Source organism: Nicotiana tabacum, chromosome 7 (assembly GCF_000715075.1).
Source record: "Nicotiana tabacum cultivar K326 chromosome 7, ASM71507v2, whole genome shotgun sequence".
Lineage (NCBI taxonomy): Eukaryota > Viridiplantae > Streptophyta > Magnoliopsida > Solanales > Solanaceae > Nicotiana > Nicotiana tabacum.
Genome location: NC_134086.1, coordinates 85,800,700 through 85,828,138, shown reverse-complemented (window position 1 = coordinate 85,828,138; position 27,439 = coordinate 85,800,700). Strand labels below are relative to the sequence as shown.

Here is a 27,439-nt window from a genome sequence, read left to right as displayed (position 1 = left end):
ACTTTAACAAATACAAAATACTTGGTAGAATAAGTCATACCTAAAAGAGTACTGTTGCAATATATAATTTAAGACAAACCTACCTCGTTAGAGAGGTCCAAAAGAAAAAGAGAAGTGGCCAAAGACGAGTTTGTCTCAAAACTTTTTAATTTTTTTTTGTTGCTAAATTACAATTTTTCTTCAAATTCCTTAACTATAATCACTGACACCATTTTATTGATGTGTTCTATTACGAATCATAAAGTTATGTCCTTATTTTCATATATTAGAAATGGCAACTTCCAAAGTTTAACTGGCCATATTGATAGGCTGGTAGGATAGTGATTGGATTTAAGTTTTACAATACCCTCATTTTCCTGCGTGCATATTATCATCGTTCCATCTCTGTCTTTAATTAATTATATATATGTTAAATCATCTGTAAGTGATTTGGAAATAAATAAAATTTGAGATATACACTCCCTTTTAAAAAGTCTCTAATTATCTAATTTCCTTTTGTACTAAAAAGAGTACTGGGAGTCTGGGACCGGACTCTTCCTAGGAAATTTATGAGTCAGGTGGGGATTTGTTATCTAGGATTTTTAGTACATGGTGCACAACTAAAAAAAAGGAAGAAAAAATATATTAAGTGGAATTGATTGTTATTCCTCTAGATAATAACGCAACTTTCAACTAAGAGCCCCGTTCGACCTTCTTAGAGCATGTGTGCCACCTGTTAATATTATACCAATTTTAAAAAATACGTACATAAAATATTTAATTTTGCCGAGAAATCATGAGTTCACGTGCCCGTCATTCATCCGCCCCTCGTGAGTTGGTAAGCTTTTAAAATCACATTCTAAGCTCAAGTTACTAATTCATCCGCCCCTTATGATAGTCTCTAAAATTTAATTACACCACGGTTAAAAATAATAATAAATATTATTGTTATTATATTCCATCTTAACCTCTATATTATAAATTAAAGCATGCCTTCATAGCACAGTTCGTTGCTTGTAAATTTAATTATGAAATATTAATGATTACGATAAAAGTATTTGAAAGTAAAAAGAAAAGAACGAGCTTATAATATTTTTTTAGTTTCTCGCCTTAAAAAAACCCTAATACTATAGGAGCTACTGTAAGGTTATGTATGCTACTTTGAGAAAGAAATTACATACTTAGTGTAGCTAATTAGTCGGTGACAAAATTCAAAAAACCTTTGAGAATATTTAAAGAACATAGTGAATAAGTAGCTAATTTAGTACAATAGCCAAAATGAGAGTGTAGGGAAGGGACCACCGAAGGATGTGGTGCAGTGAATGAGATTGTTCTTCCCTTAACTAGAGGTCTCGAGTTCGAGTTCTGAGTATGAAAAAATCTTTGATAGAGAGCGCTTCCCCTGGAAAAGGACCCTACGCGGCGCGAATCCGAATATAATCGGACTCCAATGCAAGTAGCGGATTAGAAGAAAAAAAAAGAGAGTATAGGGAAGGGGATGAGGAGAAAAGAAAGCTGCGTTAAATCCACGAAATCATAATAAAGGGCATTTAGGTAATCGTAAGCCACTACGATCAATCAATGTCGTCTTATTTTGTTTTAACCGGCGTTGATGTTTTTCCTTTTGTTTCTCCTATGTTATACAGTGTCAGTTAGGCAGCTCGAAACATCATCTTCCACTTCCACTCTCTCTCCCTTTCATTCAATCTGTCACTCTCTTACTCTGTCTTCTACTACTTTAACTTAACACTCACCACAACATAAAAAGTAAAGTAATTATTCGTGTAGAACTTTCTTTGTCATCTATTGGTGCTATGCTAAAGCACTAAAAAGTTCAAGAATTTCACTCTCCTGTTTACTCTGCTTAAAATCCGGTAAATTTTCATCTTCTTTGCACACCCTTTTCTTCAAAGTGTTAAAAGAATTGTTCAAGAAAGTGTGAGAACTAATAGTAAATTTAGTAATTTGTTGTTTTGATCACAAAAGAGGTCCACTTTTTATGATTATCGAGAAGTTAGCAAACGGTCCGAGAAATTTAAAGGTTGATTCTTTATGATCAAGGAGAAAAAAGGGAATTTTGTATTTTTGGTTCTTGAATTTGGTCTTTCTTTTCTTACTCTGCTGATTTCTTGGAAATTTGGGTTTGCTTTGATATATGAAGAGAGCAAGGAAAACTCTGAAAAGGATAACGGTGGTGACTCTATGAATTTGGTTTATCAAGAACCAGCGCTGTAGTGTGCTTAAGGTGGGTTTATATGTTCCTTGATATTTTGTTTTTCTGAAATTTGACTATTTTCTCATTTATTGAATGCCTGACAAGAAAAATAGTATACTCAATTAGGTGTGTTTGTTTCTCATGCTCTGTTTTCTCAATTAGATAAGGGTTTTTTCTGTTAAGGGGTCAGTATTTTTCTGGCGTGTTTGGTTGCTGCTCAGCATAGTCTTTTGCATATCTTTTTTGACAGGCAAGTTAGAGAAAGCTGCAAAACTGAGCTTTGAGGGCTCAAAAGGAAAAATGGCATACCAGAGAAAAGGATCTGATCTGCAACCACAGAGGCGTATTCTGCGGACGCAGACAGCTGGTAATCTAGGGGAGTCAATGATGGACAGTGAATTAGTGCCGTCATCTCTGAGTGAAATTGCACCAATTCTCCGCGTCGCCAACGAGGTCGAGCCTAGCAATCCGAGGGTAGCTTATCTATGTAAGTGATACATGTCAAAGTTTGTGCTGGAGTACACGAACTTGGATGTTTGCTCATATTTATCATTTATAAAAGTTTATTTGTCAAGGTTTAGTTGCTTATATATGTTAGAATGTAGTTTGAAAAGTATATATGGGCTCCATGGCAAGTATTTATATGGCAGTGTGAATCATGGAAAATTGAATCATTGAGAGGTTTTCGGTGTTGTGTTTGTACAATATATATGGTGCTTTCTACTCTACTCCTTTTGTGAACCACTGGACGAACTATGGTACTAGTCACATTTAGGCTGAACAAATTGTTTCGATATATTAAGGTAGCATTGTTCTCGTGGACTTAAAATTGAATTTGAGAACTACTACAGTTGAAGCTAATTATCATGATAAATATTGGGATTCTCGATTTCCTTGCTGCATGATCAAATGAATGGTCAACACAACAATTTAGTTATCTGTTTTGTTCAATTAGCATAACTTTGCTGCACAATAATGAGCATCTTCATGATACATTTACTCTCCAATGCAACCAACGTTTCCTCCTTTTTTAATCTTTAGTAGTGGCGGAGGAAATGGTATCCTGCAGATTGTGCAACTATCTGACGTAGCTTGTCTCCTGCACTAAAATCAGGTCGATTTTATGCCTTTGAAAAGGCTCATCGGTTAGATCCAACATCAAGTGGACGTGGAGTTCGCCAGTTCAAAACTGCCCTTCTTCAACGGTTAGAAAGGGTAAACTGTTTATACCGCCACTATTGATGTGCATGTCATGATATTTCAACGTAACATTTTTTATGTGCTGGTATTAGTCAAATCATATTACTATGATTTAGATTTCTGAGCAATTTTATTCTTCTTGCTATATGGGGGGAATAAGTGGGAGATAGCAGTTTCCATTTGCAATTTCAGTAGCACATAAGCATAGTAGTATAACCCTAACTTGCACTCAGCATTGTTGGTTGTGGCCTGTGGGCATGGCACGGGGGAATCTTTTTTGGCTTTTCCGGATGATCAAATACCCTTTTCCATGTGGGTTATTTGATGTAGGTAAGTTCAATAGGTACAAAACCTTAAACATTAGGTATAGTCGGAGGATTAGGTAGATGAAGAGAAGATTGAGAAGGGGTGACAATGAGGGAGAAGAGATTTTGAAAGCTATGATGAAGTTCATTACTGCTGCTCTGACATCAAGATGAAGACTACAGTTTGCTCAGAGCCAAAAAGTAGAGCTGCATGCTTGCAGTTTAGTGCACCTTTATCACATTTAGGGGTTTTAAAACATTAATATGTACCTTGAGGAGCTTTATTGATTATCACATTTATGCAGGAAAATGAAACAACCCTGGCTGGAAGAACAAAAAGTGATGCTCGTGAAATGCAGAGTTTCTACCAGCATTACTATCGGAAATATATTCAAGCTTTGCAGAATGCTGCTGATAAAGCTGATCGGTATATCTAAGGCATACTGACACTGCATCCTCTACTTTGCTGTTAGGTTTTCTTCATGCTGATTCTTTCTAGCTGTTTCTCTTTGGGCCTTCTTATAGTGCACGCCTTACAAAAGCATACCAAACAGCTGCTGTGCTTTTTGAGGTCTTGAAAGCTGTTAACCTGACAGAAGCTGTAGAAGTGGCTGATGAGGTAGACTAAAAAAAAAATCTGTCTTTCCCATCTATTCAAGTTGTTATCGGTATCTAGGGCTCCCAGTAACTTCTTGACAATATGAGATATTATTGTTGGAAGTAGATGTGTTGCGGATCTGATGTTTTATGTATATGCTTCAGCTTTTATCTACCATCTTGGCTCATCCTCTATTTTATATGCATTTCACATGTAGATTTTGGAAGCTCATACAAAGGTTGCCGAGAAAACTGAGATACTTGTCCCTTATAATATACTTCCACTTGATCCTGATAGTTCAAATCAAGCAATTATGAGATATCCTGAGGTTGAGTTCTAGTCTCTTTTCTTGTTTGACAGGCTTTAACTTGATGAAGATTCTATATGTGCTCGATCTTTTGCTTTTCATAGATTCAAGCTTCTGTTACTGCACTTCGTAATACAAGAGGTCTTCCATGGCCAAAAAGCCATAAGAAGAAAGTTGATGAAGACATTTTAGACTGGCTTCAAGCTATGTTTGGTTTTCAGGTACACTACTGCAATATTCTGGGTACATACATCACTGAGTTATGTAAATCCTTATGAGCTTCTGTTACTCAATGTTAATTATAATTGGGATTGACATACAGAAAGATAATGTGGCGAATCAGCGGGAGCATCTGATTCTGTTGTTGGCGAATGTTCACATCCGACAATTTCCAAAGCTTGATCAACAACCAAAGGTTGTTTTTTTGGATATTCCATTTGAAATAGCACTCTCTATCTCTTCGTTTTTGTCTCTGACGATGATATGTACATCACTCATACTAGTTGGATGATCTGGCACTTACTGATGTTATGAAGAAGCTATTCAAAAACTACAAAAAATGGTGCAAGTATCTTGGTCGGAAGAGCAGTCTGTGGTGAGTTAATCTTCTTTTTATGAATTAGTTGATATTGAGGTGTTTATTAGTACTAGCAGCTTTGTTAACTGATAGCCATGCAATTATAAGTATTATTGTCCACTGGGCAGTTCTAAATGCAATATGGCAAGAGAAAAGGAAAAGGATGTGAAAAGGACATGAAAAGGTAAGAAAAAACCAATGGGAGATGGTCAACTCTAGGCAATGGACAAGGCCAACTTTGCTGTTTAATTGATGTGAAAAAGAAGAAATTAAGATCAATACTATTTTGTAAAGAATATTTTTATGGTACTAGATTTCTCGGGTGTTGACGTGGTAGTATACGTTAATGCATACTTAGTATTCTTATGGAAATCTGAATTTTTTTTTACGGTCCACTCTCAACTAGGACTGCTATGATAAATATCCTCCAAACTGTAGCTCTGCCTATGACAAACCATTTCAAAAAAAGCTCTGCCTATAACTTCTAAATTTTGTCCAATTTATTAGTTCCGCTAATTCTACTAGTTTTTGGTTGCAGGCTGCCAACTATCCAGCAAGAAGTGCAACAACGAAAATTACTATACATGGGTCTTTATCTTCTTATATGGGGGGAAGCTGCAAATTTAAGATTCATGCCTGAGTGCCTGTGCTATATTTATCATCATGTATGGAGTGATTTTTTGTATCTTTTAAGTGTGTCTGTACCTCGTTGTGTCGGTTTCTTTTATTTTGTTGTTAGGTTCTAGAACTTGATTTATCTGTCACATCATTTTATTAATTCCCCGAGACATTGAACCATAATTTCTTTTGGATCATCTGTTAAGTATCTAGGTATTCATCAACTCTACCTCGATAGAATATCTAAGGTTGCAAAGTGTCTAATATAAAGACCTCATTGGGTTACTCATCTAAGTTTGAAAAGTAACATTTTGAGGACTGACACTCGTATCGTTATTGAACTTGACATTGAATGTTCAAAAATTAAAAATTGTGAGTTCACTCAGCTTACTTTTTGTTTTTAAAATTTTTGTTAGTTGAAAGTTATCTTATTTCTTACAAATATGTATTTAAAACCTTGCCATGTCAGGCATGTCAATGGGATTTAGAGAGACCTATATCTAGTGTATTCTCGTTTTGGCTAGAGGCTCTCTAGAAATAGCATAGGATTAGAAATCAGTCATCATATTTTTATCTTTCATGTCTGGAGACTTCTCTTCATTGGTGTATTTTTCATTCTTTCTAAGAAGATATCAGGCAGTTATGCATGACACTGATATCAGGCAGTTTAGTTTCTTAGAAGAACACTGGGATGTTGTTGTTGTTGTTGTTGTTGTTGTTGTTGTTTAGTTTGGGACCTGGTTATCCTATCTAGTGCTTTTTTATTTTTTAGGTTTTCCAGTACATTTACTAGTTGCAAATCTTGATTCAGATGGCATTTGAACTTTATGGTATGCTGGCTGGAAGTGTTAGTCCCATGACAGGCGAAACTATAAAACCTGCTTATGGTGGTGAAGAGGAGGCTTTCTTGAGAAAAGTAGTGACTCCCATCTATAACACTATAGTAGAGGTATTTCACGTGGACTGTTGGCCAAAATGCAAGATTCCTCTTTCGGGATGCACCTTGACTTTATTTTCTGCCTGAACAAACAGGAAGCTAAAAGGAGCAAAGGAGGAAAGTCAAAACATTCTCAGTGGAGAAACTACGATGACTTAAATGAGTACTTTTGGTATATTCTCTTACTTTATCTGAATATCTGTTCTCTTGTGTAACGTATACTGATGATTAGCATGGCGTTATAGGTCAGTAAATTGTTTCCGGCTGGGATGGCCAATGCGTGCTGATGCCGATTTCTTCCATCTTTCTGCTGAACAACGACGGGCTGACGTAAGTAATATCACCTACTATTATTTTGCCATCCCTCATATAACACTCTTCACCAATATCATATATTGTCGACATGTTCGCCCTGTGTTGATTTTCTATTACATTAGATTTTCCTCAATGTTTCCCTAAAGAATCACTTTTACTAAATTGTACCCCTCTCAATCCCGAGCACAAGCATAATTTTGACAAATATGTTCAGATATTAAGACCTACTCAGTATAGCTAAAGTTGAAAACATGAAATTGCAAGAGAAAGAAATGCGCTAATTAATCTAATCAAGATGAGTATGGGGAATCTGATGAATATTATGTTTGATATTTTAAAACCTCAAGAAGGGGGCACATTGTAACATCTGACACTGTTTCTGAAAAGTTTGCAACCTTTCAGAAACAGCCATGGTTGTTGGAACAGGCGGGAACGATTCCCGTTTAAAATATTTCGGGAAAATAAATTTAGAATAATCCGGGAAAGAAACGGATCGGGTCGCGTCGCGGGTCCTGGGTTATTCCGGGTTGATCGTTAATTAATTAAATAATTATGTTAGAATAGTTATGTAAATAACCCTAATCCTATATGTATTAGGAGTAGGACATGTTATGTATATATATATATATATATGGCTCATTGTATCATGTTTAATATATGAGAATAATATCAATAATATTTTCTCCCTTGCTTTCTCACATGGTATCAGAGCAGCAGTGAGAAAACATCCGGGAAAGAAAACCCAGCCGAAAAAAAGTCGCCGTGCTTCAATTTCGGCAACCTTTTTAGGGCTGTTTTTATTCAAACCAATTTACATCGGTGTTGTGCAAAAACCAACACCACCACAAGGTCCCCCAACCCCCGGCGACCAAACCCCAACAAACACCTCTGCCGACAAACATCTCACGCGCCTCCACGCGCCGATCAGAGAAATTCTTTTCCGGCGAGATCTACTCCACGTGCCTGCGCGTGGAGCACTTTCCGGGCACTTTTTGATGAAATTCCTTCAGAGCAGTTAGATCGCCCTCAAATGTCGAGCCTACCCATAATTTTATTTTTAAATTCTGACCATTGAGTTATTCCGGCGACTACACTGATTTTTTCCGGCAGATACAGTAATCAGTGTCTCCTTCGTCTGTTTCAGCGAGTTTTCAATTGATTCTTTCTGTTATTTGGTGATAATTTTATAGACCTCTCTTCAATCCAACGATGTCTTTGGGAGTTGATGCTTTCGGGTCTAAAAACCCAGGTTCTGGCAGTTTCGGTGTTATGATTACCTCCGAACCTTTAATGGGAAGTTCAAACTACTTAGCTTGGGCTTCGTCTGTCGAGCTGTGGTGTAAAGGTCAAGGTGTTCAAGATCATTTAATCAAGAAGTCTAGCGAAGGAGATGACAAGGCCAAAGCACATTGGGAGAAGATCGATGCTCAATTATGTAGTATTCTGTGGCGATCTATTGATTCTAAGTTGATGCCCTTGTTTCGTCCATTCCAGACATGTTATTTGGTTTGGGAAAAGGCTCGCACTTTGTACACTAATGACATATCTCATTTCTATGATGTGATATCGCGGATGACAAATTTAAAGAAACATGAATTAAATATGTCTACTTTCTTGGGACAAGTACAAGCAGTCATGGAGGAATTTGAGAAGTTGATGCCAGTTTCTGCTAGTGTTGAAAAGCAGCAAGAGCAGCGACAAAAGATGTTTCTAGTTCTTACTCTTGCTGGGCTTCCTAATGATCTTGACTCAGTACGCGATCAGATTTTGGCTAGTTCGACTGTCCCCACAGTTGATGAATTATTCTCTCGATTACTTCGCCTTGCTGCAGCACCAAGTCATCCAGTGATCTCATCACAGACACTTGACTCATCTATTCTCGCATCCCAGACAGTGGACAATCGGGCATCTCATACTATGGAAAATAGACGAGGAGGAGGTCGTTTTGGAAGATCTAGACCCAAGTGCTCTTATTGTCATAAACTTGGACACACTCGTGACGTGTGCTATTCTTTACATGGTCGCCCACCCAAAAATGCTTATGTTGCTCAAACCGAGACTACAGGTAACCAGGGATTTTCTTTATCTGAAGGGGAGTATACTAAGTTCCTTCAGTATCGAGCAAGTAAGCACACATCTCCACAAGTAGCCTCCGTTGCTCAGACTGATACTTTTGTTGCTGGTAATTCTTTTGCTTGTGTTTCCCAGTCTAGTACTCTTGGACAATGGGTTGTGGACTCAGCCGCTTCTGATCATATCTCTGGTAATAAATCACTTTTGTCAAATATTGCGTATTCACAGTCTCTTCCCACTGTTACTTTAGCCAATGGGTCTCAAACTAAAGCAAAAGGAGTTGGACAAGCGAATCCCCTACCCTCTGTCACTCTAGATTCCGTTCTTTATGTCCCTGGCTATCCTTTTAATCTTGCATCTGTTAGTCGTTTGACTCGTGCTCTCCATTGTGGTATATATTTTATTGATGATTCTTTTATCATGCAGGACGTAGATGATTGGAACAGGACTTGAATCCGAAGGCCTTTACTACCTTAACTCACTCAATTCCTCCAAGGCATATCTAGTTACAGATCCTCCTGACCTAATTCAGAGACGTTTAGGACATCCAAAATTATCCAAGCTTCAGAAGATGGTGCCTAGTTTGTCTAGTTTATCTACATTAGAGTGTGGGTCATGTCAGCTCGGGAAACATACCCGAGCCTCCTTTCCTCGTAGTATTGAGAGTCATGCAGAGTCTGTTTTTTCTTTAGTTCATTCTGATATATGGGGTCCTAGTAGAGTCACTTCAACCTTGGGATTTCGTTATTTTGTTAGTTTCTTTGATGATCATTCAAGATGTACTTGGATTTTTTTAATAATGCCTTAGAATATTTATCCTCTCAATTTCAACAGTTTATGACTTCTCAAGAAATTATTCATCAGACCGCATACCCCTCAGCAAAATGGGGTTGCAGAGAGAAAGAATAGGCACATCATTGAGACTGCTCGCACACTTCTCATTGAATCTCATGTTCCGTTGCGTTTTTGGGGCGATGCAGTTCTCACAGCTTGTTATTTGGTTAATCGGATGCCCTCATCTCCCATCCAGAATCAGATTCCATATGCAGTATTGTTTCCCACTCACCCTTATACTCTGTTCCCCCTCGTGTTTTTGGGAGCACTTGTTTCATTCATAACTTAGCCCCTGAGAAAGATAAGTTAGCTCCTCGTGCTCTCAAGTGTGTCTTCCTTGGTTATTCTTGTGTTCAGAAGGGATATCGTTATTACTCACCTGATCTTCATAGGTACTTTATGTCATCTGGTGTCACATTTTTTGAGTCTAAACCTTTCTTTACCTCTTCTGACCATTCTGACCACCTTGATATATTTGAGGTCTTACCTATACCGACCTTTAAGGAGTTTACTATAGCTCCTCCTTCACCTTCCGTCACAAAAGTCTTACCCATTCCAACCGTTGGGGAGTCTAGTGTGGCTCCTCCTAGACTCCCGGCCACAGGAATACCACTCTTGACATATCATCGTCGTCCGCACCCAGCATCAGGCCCAGCTGATTGCACTTCGGAAAGGTATACAGACCACCCTTAATCCTAATCCCCATTCTATCGGTTTAAGCTATCATCGTTTGTCATCACCCTATTATGCTTTTATATCTTCTTTGTCCTCTGTCCATCCCTAAGTCTCCAGGTGAAGCATTGTCTCATCCAGGATGGCGACAGGCTATGACTGACGAGTTGTCTGCTTTACATACGAGTGGTACTTGGGAGCTTGTTCCTCTTCTTTCAGGTAAATTTACTGTTAGTTGTCGCTAGGTATATGCAGTCAAAGTTGGTCCGGATGGCAAAATTGATCGCCTTAAGGCCCGTTTTGTTTCCAAGGGATATACTCAGATATTTGGGCTCGATTACAGTGATACCTTCTCTCCCTTGGCTAAGGTAGCATCAGTCCGCCTTTTTCTATCCATGGCTGTTGTTCGCCATTGGCCTCTCTATCTGCTGGACATTAAGAATGCCTTTTTACACGGTGACCTTGAGGATGGAGTTTATATGGAGCAACCACCTGGGTTTGTTGCTCAGGGGGAGTCTCGTGGCCTTGTATGTCGCTTGCACCGGTCACTTTATGGTCTAAAGCAGTCTCTTCGAGCCTGGTTTGGTAAGTTCAGCACAGTTATCCAGGAGTTTGGCATGACTCGGAGTGAAGCTGATCACTCTGTGTTTTATTGGCTCTCTGCTTCGAGTCTCTATATTTATCTGGTGGTTTATGTTGATGATATTGTTATTACCAGCAATGATCAGGATGGTATTACTAAATTGAAGCAACATCTCTCTCAACACTTTCAGTCTAAGGACCCGGGCAAACTAAAGTATTTTCTGGGTATTGAGGTCGCTCAGTCTAGTTCAGGTATTGTGATCTCACAACGGAAGTATGCCTTAGATATTCTTGAGGAGACAGGAATGACAGGTTGTAGACCTGTTGACACTCTGATGGATCCGAATTCTAAACTTCTGTCAGGACAGGGGGAGCCTCTTAGTGCTCCTGCAAGATATAGGCGGTTGGTTGGTAAATTAAATTACCTTACAGTGACAAGACTTGACATTTCCTTTCCTGTGAGTGTTGTGAGTCAGTTTATGGATTCTCCGTGTGATAGTCATTGAGATGCAGTTGTTCGCATTCTTCGATATATAAAATTAGCTCCAGACAAAGGTTTATTGTTTGAGGATCGAGGCCATGAGCAGATCGTTGGATACTCAGATGCTGATTGGGCAGGATCACCTTCTGATAGACGTCTGGATATTGTGTCTTAGTAGGAGGAAATTTGGTGTCTTGGAAGAGCAAGAAACAGAATGTGGTTGCTCGGTCTAATACAGAAGCAGAATATCGAGCAATGACTATGGCGACATGTGAGCTAATTTGGATCAAACAGTTGCTTAAGGAGTTGAAATTTGGTGAGATTAGTCAGATGGGATTGCGTCAAATCCAGTGTTCCATGAGAGAACTAAACACATTGAGATTGATCACTTTGTCAGAGAAAAGATGCTCTCGGGAGATATCGCTACAAAGTTTGTGAAGTCGAATGATCAGCTTGCAGATATTTTCACCAAGTCCCTCGCTGGTCCTCGTATTAACTACATATGTACAAGCTCGGTACATATAATTTATATGCACCAGCTTGAAGGGGAGTGTTAGAATAGTTATGTAAATAGTAGTAAATAACCCTAATCCCATATGTATTAGAAGTAGGACATGTTATGTATATATATATGGCTCATTGTATCATGTTTAATATATGATAATAATATCAATAATATTTTTTCCTGTGCTTTCTCACAAATTAAAAGAAATTTTGTCCAAAAAGATTAATCAATCTTTGACCAAATCCGAAGTCGAAGCCGAGCGAGCGACGGCGGCGGTGCGAGGCTTACCTTTTTCCAACCCATTTAACACCAAGGGGAGTGCTTTCTCAATATAAGCACATCCCCTCTTCTTTCCACCACCAATGAGGAACAATTTCTTTTTTCAAAGCATAAGGGAGCTCACTTTCCCTTCACATTTCTTCCCTCCATTTCCCATTCTTCACCAAACTTTCAATCCCAACAATCTCAAACCTGAATTCATGCCAAATTTCTATTGCCATAACCCAGACAATAAATGAAGACCACTATTCAAATGTTCTTACACATGAAGATCAAGAAGCATATCTTTTGCCAAACAGAGGTTTAGATGGTCATCCATATTTATCAGCTAAAGTTCCTTATAGTTCACGCACCACCTCTAAGAGAAATTTTTTGTAGTTGATTTCATGTTTGATAGATCAAAATCAATGCTCTATAGGTTTATCTAGTTTACTTGATCGCATGCAACAGTATGATGGGTTTGACACCTTAATCTTATGCATAAAATTACCGAATTGCTATCAGTGAATCTACCGCGCATATATACTTAAGGATGTTGAAAGGGTTTCTGTTTATCACCATAAACAGCATTCAAGAAAGACCTTCCTGAATGTAGTATCTGAATGAATAGCCTGTTCATTGTCTAGCTATTTGGTCACCTGTACCTCATGAAATTAGTTTACTTCTACGTCTTTTATGTTCAAGGTGAAGATTTATCTTTACAGCCTACTCTCAGGCAGGAAGCCATCATTTTCTCGAAACAATACTTCCCTTTTAATAGTTTTAATCAGTTTTTTCCTCATTACCAGTTGGTCTCTGGTCTAATGCCATTCAAGGAGAATGTAAGTTCAGTTTGCACTACACTAAAAAGACATGATCTCTGAAGCGATTAATATTACACATGAGGTTTGGCTTCAGGTCACTGTTTTCACGAAAAATTAGAACTCCAAGCGCTTTACTTGGCAATAAGTGGTCCCATGCTATCATAACCTCCTAGATATTCATAGCAGACTAGAACATTTACGTTTTCAAGGCCTATGTGAAGGGGTTAATATCACAGATTCCCTAGATTGCCAGAAAATGGCTATAATATGCCTTGATCCCAGAACTTTTCCTTACGAAATTTTCTGATCTTCTTCTTCTTGTGCACAAATAAATTCCAGTGTGATTTACAACCATTAAGTGGTTCGCAGTTCATCAGAGTTTTTGGTACCAAGTGAGTTAAGTCGTTCTATCCTGTGAGGATAATATTCCAACACCTCGGGTACTTGAGGGGAATAATTTCCTTAAGGACATACTGTGCATTCAGTGGGCTCGATTTCATTCCGAAATTATTTTCCAGATTCTATTTGATTATTTTGACATTCTGTTACTGCTGAAGTTTCTGTTTCTATTTTTCTGTTTCAGAAAATTTACCGTTTCATAATATATTATAGTAATACAGATTGAATAACAGAGATCACAGAACTTCATTACTTTTCATTTGCTATTTTGTTTTTCCAGTGTTTTACTGTTGAGTGTTCATGCATAATTCCCTTAATTACAATCTTTTGTAATATTGATTGTTAGATGCTATTTGAAACAACTCAATCTGTTATAACCAGCGTTCCACGATTAATCTAAATATTGATCATCTTCAGGCAAATGAATCAACTAAAAGGAACCAGTGGATGGGGAAAATCAATTTTGTTGAGACACGCTCATATTGGCACATCTTTAGGAGTTTTGATAGGATGTGGAGTTTTTTTATTTTGTGCTTACAGGTTAGTCTATCTTTTTCCTTTATCTCCAGATGTTTTCTTTTATTTCTCATTAGTTGTACCACATGTTGAGCGTCTTCTGTTACTGATTTACTTTGTGTTACTGAAGGCGATGATCATTATTGCATGGAATGGATCTGGCCAACTAGGTTCTATTTTTGAAGGTGATGTGTTCAAGAAAGTGTTGAGCATTTTCATAACAGCTGCCATACTGAAGCTTGCTCAAGGTGAAGTTTTTTTTTTGCAAAGATAGGCTAGATATAGTTCACTGTCCTTTTTGTTATAGTTCATTTCCTCTCCTACTATGTGACCTCTGAAATTGTCAAAGTAAATCACTTCAACGGCATTCAAGTGAAGATTGTACTTTTCTGTCAATATGAAATGTCATCTCACATAGTGTGGTGAAATACTCAACTAGCTTTTTTTAATCAGTTAACTATCTTGATGAATATTGTTAAGCGAAAAGTTTCTCAAGATCAGTTACATCCAGTATGTCTATACTGTTTCGTACTAGTTAAAAAAAGTACCTGCTTGTTTAAACCAATTGATCAACGGTGGGGGATCTTCTATTAGTAGCACGCCCCCTTGTTTGAGACCAAAGGCTAGCACCCGAGATGACTTTTCAAAGAGCTCATAAGAAGAATGAAACTTATAATGAGCCGATAAAAAAAAATGAAACTTATAATGAACATATGAAATAAAGCAAGGTTGATGTCACCATGAAAAGGGACCAACCTATGCATGAAGTTGAGCGTCCAATCCGATTATTTGTCACATTAGTTTGTGTAACTGCAAGTAATGTTGGAGCTTTTACTCTTAGCTAATAGCTAAAATGAACAGTAATTGTTGATCACATAGGCTGTATATAGTTTAACTGATCTCGGACTTTTTTACTCCTAACTACTAAGTAACTTAAATAAACTAGTGACATTTTAGTGATGTTTACATCTGTCCTGATTTTTCTCTCATCTGTGATTTTCTTCTATATGAGGAGAATACGTGTAGTTGGTAGTTGATTTGCCTTAGCGTCTAAGATATCCCCTTTTTTTTTCTTGGATAAGTGTCTGAAGAAGAACTTAGAGACATGCTTTAAATTTTGCGAAGGATGAGAAGCCTCTAAGGGTTTTATTGTGAACTAAGTCCTATTATTCACATAATTTACTGTATCCATCCTTATATGTTCCAGAAAAATCATTATAACTATGATTATCTTGTTGGCAATGCTACCTTGTGTATGCAGCGGTTCTGGATATAATTATGAACTGGAAAGCAAGACACAGCATGTCATTCTATGTCAAGCTAAGATATGTGCTTAAAGCTGTTGCAGCAGCAGCGTGGGTGGTAGTGTTGCCAGTAACTTATGCATATAGCTGGAAAAATCCTCCAGCGTTTGCACAGACTATTAAGAATTGGTTTGGCAATGGTTCAAGTTCGCCTTCTTTATTCATCATAGCAGTTCTTTTTTATCTGTCTCCAAACATGCTATCTGCATTGCTGTTTGTGTTTCCTTTCATCCGCCGTTATCTTGAGAGGTCAGACTACAAGATTGTGAGATTGGTAATGTGGTGGTCCCAGGTATGCGAACATCGATCTCTCTTAATTTAGCTTGTCATTCTGTCTATTTCCCTTCTTTGGATTTATTCTCTTTCTTTTGGGTGGTCTTTGATCTCATACTTTCTGTATGCTCTTTATTACAGCCTCGGCTTTATGTTGGAAGAGGAATGCACGAGGATGCATTTTCTCTTTTCAAGTAATCTACTGTATTGAAATATTAGATCGAAACAACTTTCATTTAGTTCTGCTATTCTGTCTAATTGATTGTAGTATTGATCATAATGTTGTTCTTTCCAGGTACACACTGTTTTGGGTTCTTCTCTTGGCAGCAAAATTGGCATTCAGTTTTTATGTAGAGGTAATTAATTCCCTTTCTATTCCGTCATTATGTTCGTCTGACTGCTATTAACGGGACCCCCGTTTGTGCTGCTATTTGCTTTGATAGCAAAAATACTATATGAGACCACATATTTGAGATGGAAAAATTTCTAGTATTTATTTTCTAGGGGTTGTGTATTTTTTTTTTTTTTTTTTTTTGGGAGTGGTTCAGGTAATACCTAACTCTTAACATTTACATGCAGAAATAAGACCTGATCTTAACAGTGCTAAACTTTTGGATAGAAAAAAGTCATGCACATGACCCATTTGTTAGCCTTTGAAGGGCTGAACAATTTCACATGTTTATCCCTTTTTTGTGTGGATAAAATTCATAATTGATGTCAAACATCTATGTATTGACGGATCCTCTTAATGTAGTACTAAACATTAGTTTTTTATTTTAAAAATTTACGATAAAATATATTTCTTCTTTTTTTGTGTGTGTTTTTATATAAAAAAATAAAGTTCTATCTCAATTAATTCAAATGTTTTTTAATTTTAATCAATAATTTTCAATACTCAAGAAATAAATTTTTTAATCCTGTAAAACTTTCGTGTGCATAACACAAATGGTGTCATAGTAAAAGAAGAAAAGAAAAATCCATCACAGCTGGCAGTTTTACTCTTTTATATGTCATGTTGGGCTGCTGCTGCTGCTGCTTCAATGTAATAAATTGAAATCTTCATGATATTTGTACTTTTTTAGCCAATATCAACTTTTATACAATTTTAATTATTTAAAATAGTAGAAGTTGATGACCAGGAAGATACTTATATTTTTATTTGTCATAGAATCTCTATAGTTTGATAACTGTCAATTTCTTTTCTGGAAGGTAAATTTTAAGAAGATAACTGTAGTACAAACTGGACTTTAACCATGCATTCTTCTTGTAGATTGTTTCTATTTGTATTTCCATGAAAACTGTTTTAACTGGAATATCTTTTCATCTAGTCCAAGGCCATTAGTTAATCTTTTCATCTAGTCCAAGGCCATTGTTCATACTCCACAGGTGGCATAGATTTGTATGTTGAAAATATCTGCTGCTTAATGATCTTCATGCTATTTTACTTATGTCACTTTCTGACTAACAAAGATGTCAAAATATTGGCCCTCAAAATACACAATAAAAAACATGAAGCATTTTACTTTTGCAGATAAAACCTCTTGTAGATCCAACAAAAGAAATCATGAAGGTTCACATCAGCGTTTATAAATGGCATGAGTTCTTCCCTCGAGGTATATGAATGAGAATTAAAATTGAGTGTTAACATATACATGTGGATACACTTATGCACTAAAGTAAAGATTTGTAAATTAATACTGTTCTCTTATGGTTGCAGCGAAAAGCAATATCGGTGTTGTGATTGCACTATGGTCACCTGTCATTCTTGTATGCATATCCATTTGCATGCTTTCCATTCTTGCAGCTTCTCTGTTATCACTTTTTCTGCACAACATCTAAATTGAAGACTATTCCAGGTCTATTTCATGGACACTCAGATTTGGTATGCTATTTTCTCTACCATATTTGGAGGCATTTATGGCGCATTTCGGCGTCTTGGAGAGGTTGGTAGAGCTTCCACCCACTAGTTGACATTAGTCCAATTTATAACCTTCATTTTGGACTTGTGGAATTGTCGCTACATACTTGTTAGTTTGTATCATCTTAATGCCAGATCTAGATTTTTTTTAATCTACCAGAAGCCTATGCGTCATTTGAGGTATTGCATAGATATGCCGAAAGTATGTATGTAGTAATTGCTATTGATAGAATTTCTGAGTGCATATTTTGTGATTTGGATAACTTCTGCTCAAAGATAGCTAGCATATGACGTAATTAAGTAAGATTTTCTTTTTCCGCAAATTATGCCTTCCACCTTGAATTCCATTGATTTTCCAGAATTGGCATTTTTTTTGGGTGATAAGTTCTCTTCCTGCCTTCTGCTTCCAGATTCGTACTTTGGGAATGCTTAGGTCGCGGTTTCAGTCACTTCCAGGTGCATTTAATGCCTGCTTGATCCCAGTGGAAAAGGATGAAAAGCCTAAAAAGGGATTCAAAGCCACATTATCTAAGAAATTTGATGAGGTCAAGTCCTAGGCATCTCCTTACGTTGACTTCGCAAATATCAGCGTTATAATTTTGTTAATTGACTTGTCTTTGCAGGTCACTTCTAGCAGAGGAAAGGAGGCTGCAAGGTTTGCACAAATGTGGAACAAAATAATAGAGAGTTTCAGAGAGGAGGATCTGATAAATAATAGGTACCGTTGTAATGGTGGTAGTGCCACGCAATCCTTTTCTTGAGAGCTTTGATCGGCTGCTTGCTTCCTTGGCCAGCTTCATGTTTTGTCTATTGTTTCTTTTCCAATTTTCCTTCTCTTCCCTTTTTCTATCCCTCTCTTCTCCCTTGCAATATTATTCTTCCAGCAGCTAACTTGCTGCCCTTACAGGGAAAGGAACTTATTACTTGTGCCATATTGGGCTGACCCTGATCTGGACCTTATCCAGTGGCCTCCATTTCTCTTAGCTAGCAAGGTTTGGGCTCTTATAAGCTTCTTTATTTTCTAAACTTGAAGGAAATCTAATGACAATCTTATTAAGTGGTGTTTATCTCACATGACTGCTATTAGCTTCCCATTGCATTGGATATGGCTAAAGATAGCAATGGAAGAGATGGCGAGCTGACCAAAAGGTTGAATGCGGACAGTTATATGCGCAGTGCCATTCGTGAGTGCTATGCTTCATGTAAAAGCATTATAAAAATTTTGGTCTTGGGTGAACATGAACAGCAGTAAGTTCCAATCAGTTACATTTACTTACCTGGCAAACATTTTCAGAGAACAGCTTTGACACCTTGAGCTGTTTCTTTTTTATTTAATTGGGATTCAATATTTTTCAGGGTGATAAAAGAAATCTTCTCAAAAGTTGATGATCACATAGATCAGGGTAATTTGATTCCGGAGTTTAACATGAGTGCTCTACCTACCCTCTACGAACAATTTGTGCGGCTTATTGATTTTCTGGTAAAAATTATCATACACGAATTTTCAGCTAATAAATTGTGCCTGTCATACAGTTCTCTCTTAAGTGCCTCTAAATTCTGCAGAAAGAAAACAAAAAAGAGGACAAGGATCAGGTAGTTATTCTCTTGCTTGATATGTTAGAAGTTGTGACCCGCGACATAATGGAAGACACTGTTCCTAGGTAAATCATAGTGGAGCAAGTTTCCTTATTCTTTATTTAATTGTTTATCATTGTCTCATTTTCATAACTCTGTTGTAGTTTGTTAGACTCCACTCATGGTGGCTCCTATGGAATGCATGGCGGAATGATTCCAAATCCACAATTTCAGCTTTTTGGCACTCTTAATTTTCCTGTAACAGAAACAGAAGCATGGAAGGAAAAAGTAAGTATATCTCTTCAACTAAATCGAGTATAACATATTTACTGTTAATTTTGTTGCAGGGTATAGTTTCAGACAAGTGACTGATAAAGTAGATTCAATCACTGGACTATAATTACACCGTAGCAAATAAGAGATGACGGGTCAAAATTCTCATAATCTATATATGATTGTGTTTTAGAATAACGCTTCAAAAGCAAAATGTTAATCGAGTTTTTCACCCTTGAAAAATGAAGTTCACCAATATTCCAAGTTGGATTAAATTGTCCTATTCATAATTAGGCAGATTCAAATAAAATCCTACTTGGTTTAGAAAATTACATCCAATTAGAAGATCTCATATTCCTAATCTTGCGAATTTCCTACCCTTAATCATGCTGAAATAAATACAATCCAGTTTTGGCTAGAAAACCACAAGAACATCACCATGAAAACTGAAGAAACCTTAAGAAAACAACAAACCTCATGTGTTCATAAAACATTCTATACTTCTTGCACCAACTTCTCATATGTCAGCTTCTTATTTTTGGTGTTTAACATATTTACTTCTTTATAAAAAATTTCTGCCGTGACTTCTCCTCTAAATTTCAAAACTCTTTACCTTCTGCCGTGAAAGCAAATAAGATTTTTTTCTAAAATGTGGTATATTTTTTTTTCATTTTTTAATATTCTTTGATTTTGAAATAATTAACAAAAAATTTACATGTAGAATGTGCGTGCGAAAGACTAGTATGGTAAAATAGGAAATGGGAGAAAGATTGACTCAAATCAGCAAGTGGAAGAACTTAAACACTGTTTTTGGTTCTGTGTGCCCCTTGTTTCAAAATGTAGTGAGTTTAAATTAGGACCATCTTAAAATAATATTCTCCTCACCTTGCCATCAAGCCATCCTGTGAGATTTGAAATGAAACCACTGTATATGTGTTTGTATATATATATTTGTGTGTGTGTGTGCGTATATGCATATATTTGCCATGCCATCAAACCATTCTGCGAGATATGAAATGAACTATGTGTGTGTGTAGGACTATCTTAAACTAGTGTGTGTGTGTGTGTGTGCCAGGTTCTTGTTTCTTGTTGAAACCATTTTAATAACCTTTCACTACATATTTGGTAAAAGAAGGTGATTAGTTACCTCTTTGAGCCACACTTATATGAAGCTTCTCCTTCTTTCCAGATCAGAAGGCTTCACTTGTTGCTTACTGTCAAGGAATCTGCTATGGATGTGCCAACCAACTTGGAAGCTAGACGGCGCATCTCATTCTTCTCAAATTCATTGTTTATGGACATGCCTTCAGCCCCCAAAGTTCGCAATATGCTTTCCTTTTCGTAAGTTTTCTGACTAAACCATCTGTTGCTAATTGATATGTGATCACAGTGCATCATGACACCATCACAGGGATGTTAGTTAAGACCTCAACTTATTTGTGCGTAGCTTGTCGGTATTGGAGACTCTAGCAGAAAAGAAAATCAGAGATTCTGGAGAAAATTAAAACATCACAATCATAGAAATATTTTCAAGACTTTAACTAGATGGAATCAAGGTCAATAATGATAGTTAAAGGCACTTGCACTTTGTGGATATTACACCATAACCTGTAATATCTTTGGATAAACTTTGGTTTTGGTTTCATTACCTTAGCGAACAGTTTCATACAAGCAGCTAACTCTCATCTAAATTGTCTCTTAAATGGGTAGACTATTCTTGCTTTGTCCTTATCTATCATTATGATACAACTCTTGTCAATGCTCTTGGGCTTTCACATCTGTATCATCTTAGATTATGAGGTTGTCCCATTCCTGAAGGAAGTAGAGTGAGCTGTTATGAGGATCGTACTCATTTAGGATAAGAAGTTTTGAAGATCATGATCCTGTTTATCTGATAGACTTGGGATAATAAATTATTTACTTGTCAAAAAAAGATAGTATGTTATTCTCCATGAACTTGCAATCATCAGTACCTAGTTCACTCCAGAGTACCGTGGTATGGTTTCGATGTACATCTTTTATCTGTGTGCATTTTATAAAAGTCAGTTATTTATAATTTATTTTTCTATAACTATTTTAGGTGATGTCTTTTTTTCTTTTTTAGTATTTTGACACCTTACTACAACGAGGAGGTTCTTTTCTCAATAAATTCCCTGGAAAGGCCAAATGAAGATGGTGTTTCTATACTATTTTATTTGCAAAAGATATACCCAGGTTAGTATTCTAATAGTAAACTTAGGCATGATGGACTTACCTTGACATATTATGATTCGATATCATTCTTCATGTTTTTATATCAATATGAAAAACCTTTAAAGATGAATGGGAGAACTTCCTTGAGAGGGTTAGCTGTAGCAGTGAAGAGGATCTTAAGGGCAACATTAAATTGGAGGAAGAGCTTCGTCTATGGGCTTCATATAGAGGCCAAACGTTGACCAAAACTGGTATGGTTATCTTTATGCTTATTTTGACCTTTAGCAGCAGCATATTGTCTTGACAATTTTCTTAATTTTCATGCGATTGATCAACTATAAAAATCAGTACGAGGTATGATGTACTATCGGCAAGCTTTGGAACTTCAGGCTTTTCTTGATATGGCAAAAGATGAAGGTGCTTACGAGAATTACTGTTCTTCTTCCCGTCATTTTGAAGAGTAGAATCTTTCATGAAGTGCAGTTTCTACATTTTTGCAGAGTTAATGAAAGGCTACAAGGCTGCTGAATCTAATACCGACGAACAGCTAAAAAATGAGAGGTCCTTGATGGCACAATGTCAGGCAGTTGCAGACATGAAATTTACCTATGTTGTGTCATGCCAGCAATATGGCATTCAGAAAAGGTCTGCTGATCATCGTGCTCAAGACATTTTGAGACTAATGACAAAGTATGATTCAGAAGCCACAACTCGTGATCTTGTGTTTAAGTGTCTACCTTTTTATTTCTAAAGTTTGTTCCTTTTGTTCTTTGGAAGGTACCCTTCTCTTCGAGTAGCTTACATTGATGAGATTGAAGAAACTAGCAAAGATAAATCAAAAAGGACTGGTGATAAGGTCTATTATTCAGCCCTTGTGAAGGCTGTACCAAGGTCTGTGGACTCAGCAGAGCCAGATCAGAAGTTAGATCAGGTACCCATTGCAGGTGTTGAATTAGAACATTATGATCACCTAGCAGCTAAAATAAGCACTTTCTCCTGTTCTAGTTTTCATTTTCTTTTTTCTGTGGCATTGGCTTTTTTTTAGAGTGTCATAACAAGAGTTTATCTTTAGTTTTATTTTGGTCCTTGGATTTATGGTCCTGGTTTGTGCCCTCCCTTTTATAATTTAGTTCTGCTGGCTGGATTGCATCTCTGCAAATTATTTGGTCAATTGACACAATAGAGTTTGTGCTTGGATACTTGAAAATCCACTCAATTGTTTGTGGAAGTTATAATGATATATCTGTTCTCTGTTACAAAAAGTAGGAGCATTCTCAAACTTTATTCATCAGTTACGAACCAGCTTTTACGTTGGAGATACATCTGCATCTGCTGGTCCATATTACTTTTTAGTCGTCTGCAATTAACTTCTGAATTTTTGTCTAGGTTATTTATCGAATAAAACTTCCTGGACCTGCTATATTGGGAGAAGGAAAGCCAGAGAATCAAAACCACGCAATAATATTTACTCGTGGGGAAGGATTGCAAACAATAGATATGAACCAGGTATCTGATAAGATTCTCATTTGCTATGAGAAAAAGTTGGTACGTTTGGTTTGACACATTGTTACCTTTTCAACTATAAGGATAACTACATGGAAGAAGCCCTCAAACTGAGGAATTTGTTGCAAGAATTTTTGAAAAAGAATGGAGTGAGAAATCCGACTATTCTGGGACTACGGGAGCATATTTTCACTGGCAGGTATCGAGATGGCCTCTTCTATAGAACCAATAACTTTTGTTGCTACGACGGTGTTGGAGAAAAGACTTTACTTGTGCATGCAAATTTTATCTTGCAGTAAAATGTACGTTTCCTTATCAGTCGTCATTGTGTTTTCTCTGTGCAGTGTTTCTTCACTAGCATGGTTTATGTCAAATCAGGAAACCAGCTTTGTCACAATTGGGCAAAGATTGTTGGCCAATCCATTGAAGTAAGTAGCCAAGAATATTTTGTATAGGACATGAAGTTCCGAGTCTTTCATTTTGAGTGCCAACTGGAACTGTTATATGCTATTATTCCCCCCTTCTCCATCTTCTTTTTTGTTTTTTGTTCTGTAAGTAGCCTATCTATGACAGGAGTTTCTTCGCTAATGCACTGAAATCTCTTCCGCACGTCCCAGTTAATCTTCATTTCTCCTCACTCTAACCAAGTTCCGTCCATCCTCCCTTCTGTAGCTAGAGGCTGAATGTCTGTTATTCAGCACTTGAACTCCTTTTCATGTCTAGGCCTGGCTGCCTAGGCCAAAAAGGTCAAAAAGGTTTTACTGATATGAAGCTTCGTCTATTTTCGATACTTTATCTCAGGGTACGTTTCCACTATGGTCATCCTGATGTATTCGATAGATTGTTTCATTTAACAAGAGGTGGTGTGAGCAAGGCTTCCAAAATCATCAACCTAAGTGAAGACATATTTGCTGGTATGTAAAAATCCATAAACTTTAACATGTAAATCCTGTAGCTTTTCTTACTCTTGCAAAATTTGATGCATCTCTCAGGTTTTAATTCTACCCTACGTGGGGGCAATGTTACTCACCATGAGTACATCCAAGTTGGTAAAGGAAGGGATGTTGGCCTTAACCAAATTTCTTTGTTTGAGGCAAAAATAGCTAATGGAAATGGTGAGCAGACAATGAGTCGTGATGTTTACAGGCTTGGACATCGATTTGATTTCTTCCGTATGCTATCATGCTTCTTCACCACTATAGGGTTCTACTTTACTACCTTGGTATTTCCCAACTGCTTCTCCAGTTTAGTCTTTCATGATCCTAACCGGGTTTATTCTCTTTAAAGTCCTATCTAAATGAATGTCTGCTTTGGCAGATAACCGTCATTATTGTATATGTATTTCTTTATGGTCGGCTGTATCTTGTCGTCAGTGGGCTTGAAGAAGGATTGAGTTCGCACCCTGCTATTCGAAATAATAAGCCTCTTCAAGTTGCTCTTGCCTCTCAGTCTTTTGTGCAAATTGGCCTATTGATGGCGTTGCCGATGATGATGGAAATAGGCCTTGAGAGGGGCTTCCGCAATGCCTTAACTGATTTTGTGCTGATGCAACTACAACTTGCTCCTGTTTTCTTCACATTTTCTCTTGGAACAAGGACCCACTATTATGGGAGAACATTGCTTCATGGGGGTGCTCAATACAGAGGCACTGGTCGTGGCTTTGTTGTATTTCATGCCAAATTTGCTGAAAACTATCGTTTGTACTCCCGAAGCCATTTTGTGAAGGGAATTGAACTGATGATTCTACTTCTTGTCTACCATATATTTGGTAGATCATACAGAGATGTTGTGGCATATGTTCTTATAACTGTATCTATATGGTTTCTGGTTGTTACATGGCTCTTTGCCCCCTTCCTGTTCAATCCCTCTGGATTCGAGTGGCAAAAGATTGTGGATGACTGGACAGATTGGAATAAATGGATAAGCAATCGTGGTGGTATTGGTGTATCTCCAGAAAAAAGTTGGGAATCTTGGTGGGAAAAAGAACAAGAACATCTTTATCATACAGGAATTCTTGGCACTGTAGTCGAGATATTGTTATCAATGCGCTTTTTTATATATCAGTATGGACTTGTATATCACCTCACAATTTTGAACAATGAAACAAGTTTTCTGGTATGTCCTTAGTTTGCATAGCTATTTGCAGAAATTCTGCTGAAGTAATCAAGTAACTCCTGTTTGTTTCTTGCTGCATAATCAGGTTTATGGTGTCTCATGGATCGTCATTTTCTTGATATTAGCAGTGATGAAGGTGAGTTCCCAGAAGTTTCAGTTGCTTTCTATATTCATTGTTAAGTTCCCAAATCTCACAAGTTTTACAGATACAAAATCTTATCTCACGAAATTGTAGTTACCACTAAAGTTTTTTACAGGATTAAGATATTCTGACAATTCACGTTTTTCCGGCATTTGTTAGTTTCTGTTTGCATCAGTGGAGTTTCTTCCTTTATAGATCATTTAAATGATTGCCTTGAACATTGTGTCTTTTAATTTCGGATAAAAACACTTCCTAACAAAGAAAAGTGCTTTCCTATTTAAGATAATAATTCTATAAAAAAAGAAAAAGTAGGTGAATCTTTGTTCTTGACTCATTCCGTTGACCCAACATGTAAAATGAGTATACCTGCTTTTCCTGTCCCAGTTGATCCAAATTTGCTAGTTGCGCTTTGAGTGCATATGCTGATTAATCTTTCGTCTTGCTTTTCTTCATTCTTTGCAGGTTGTGTCTGTCGGAAGGAGGAAATTCAGTGCTGATTTTCAGCTCGCATTTCGTTTGATCGAAGGCTTCATTTTCCTCTCATTTGTTGCCCTCCTCATTTCTTTGATTGCTATTCTACACCTGAAATTTCGCGACATTATTGTTTGCATTCTTGCTTTCATGCCTACCGGATGGGGAATGCTTTTGGTGAGTGCTCATTTGTTTGTTGCCTTTTGGTCTTTCTTTTGTTCTTCCGGAGTTTTGATTCTTTATTCTGCTTCTTTCAGATTGCTCAAGCTTTGAGGCCTTGGGTTAAACGTGCTGGCATCTGGGCATCAGTTCGGACACTTGCTCGTGGTTATGAAATTATTATGGGTTTGCTCTTGTTCACACCAGTTGCATTCTTGGCTTGGTTTCCATTTGTTTCGGAATTCCAAACTCGAATGTTGTTCAACCAAGCATTCAGTAGAGGTCTGCAGATTTCTCGTATTCTTGGTGGACCGAAGAAGGATCGTTCCTCTAGCAACAAGGAGTAGTTCTCACTGCTATAATACTCATTTCCAGACCGCTGAGATCGTTGGACATCTTGAGGCTATGGGATGATATATGGACAGAAGAATATCTTGTAAATAACATAAGTAACTTAGTTAATGTATATCTTATTGTAAATATATAAGGAACTTAGTTTATGTATAAAGTTTCAGTTAGCTTGTGTGTATATAGTTCCTACAAATGAGTTGTAGACTTGTACATGATATGTTGAAGCTAGTTTATGGAACTTAGTTGTAGACTTTCATTTCTTGCTTTGAACCGGGTATATCGAATGTAAGCATGTAATTTTTGATCCGCACAACTTTTAAAAGTAGTATTTTAAAAATATTTACTTATTTTCATTTTAATAGGATTTCAGTCAACTTTTAGTTTTAATTTTAAAACATAAGTTTAAAAACACAAATATAGTTTTATAATGTTTCTTTTCTTATTTATATATATTAACTTATTAGTATTTTATAATATTTATAACATTTAAAAAATATTTAAAATATTTTCATTTTAATATATAGTTCACTTTGATAGTTTAGTCTTATTAGCTAAGATTAATTAGTATATTTTAGTAGTATTTTTATTTTTTATATTTTGTTTAATAAGAAATAATTGAATTTGGGCCAATTGAGATTTCATTTTGAGATTTTAATGACCCAACAAGACAAAGGTCAATTCTTATCAATTCATTAGGCCACTCTTCGTCTCAATGCAAGATTTAATCTTAACCATATATTCTCCTCCAATCTAATGACCCATGTCGCCCATATTTAAACCCAATTATAACCCAACCTTAACCTACCTTTTAATTTTAGAGCTCACCCCAAAAGCTAAAAATGGCCAGCCTTTCTTCTCCATCTCCCTTCATTGCTGCCGAACAACCCTCTGAGCCGCCTCTCCGCCTTAACGAAATCTGCTGATTCTTAGAAAATCTCAACCACAACCTGCACAAAAAGAGAAAGAG

The 27,439-nt window shown here is 36.9% G+C and overlaps 1 protein-coding gene across 2 annotated transcripts; it reads left to right on the top strand.

The window, feature by feature from the left end:
* Positions 1 to 1,549: 1,549 nt before the first annotated feature.
* LOC107779256 (callose synthase 2) lies at positions 1,550 to 26,728 on the top strand. 2 transcript variants are annotated; one of them, XM_016599648.2, is made up of 44 exons: positions 1,550 to 1,853; positions 2,141 to 2,224; positions 2,445 to 2,681; positions 3,309 to 3,409; positions 4,005 to 4,126; positions 4,225 to 4,318; positions 4,515 to 4,625; positions 4,709 to 4,825; positions 4,927 to 5,019; positions 5,108 to 5,199; positions 5,720 to 5,846; positions 6,611 to 6,748; positions 6,832 to 6,908; positions 6,982 to 7,066; positions 14,097 to 14,219; positions 14,326 to 14,443; positions 15,457 to 15,791; positions 15,914 to 15,966; positions 16,068 to 16,128; positions 17,304 to 17,385; positions 17,490 to 17,539; positions 17,629 to 17,715; positions 18,101 to 18,235; positions 18,314 to 18,408; positions 18,598 to 18,682; positions 18,778 to 18,938; positions 19,047 to 19,170; positions 19,254 to 19,351; positions 19,430 to 19,553; positions 20,728 to 20,879; positions 21,643 to 21,752; positions 21,857 to 21,982; positions 22,080 to 22,148; positions 22,232 to 22,421; positions 22,509 to 22,662; positions 23,118 to 23,237; positions 23,318 to 23,433; positions 23,579 to 23,662; positions 24,036 to 24,148; positions 24,227 to 24,456; positions 24,552 to 25,349; positions 25,435 to 25,485; positions 25,954 to 26,139; positions 26,220 to 26,728. In XM_016599648.2, the coding sequence occupies exons 3-44, from the start codon at positions 2,495 to 2,497 to the stop codon at positions 26,466 to 26,468; spliced, it is 5,823 nt and encodes a 1,940-aa protein (XP_016455134.2). In that variant the 5' UTR covers positions 1,550 to 1,853; positions 2,141 to 2,224; positions 2,445 to 2,494; the 3' UTR covers positions 26,469 to 26,728. The 2 variants fall into 2 exon arrangements, with proteins under 2 accessions (XP_016455134.2, XP_016455135.2); XM_016599649.2 differs by having other exon boundaries at positions 1,837 to 2,020.
* Positions 26,729 to 27,439: the final 711 nt, after the last annotated feature.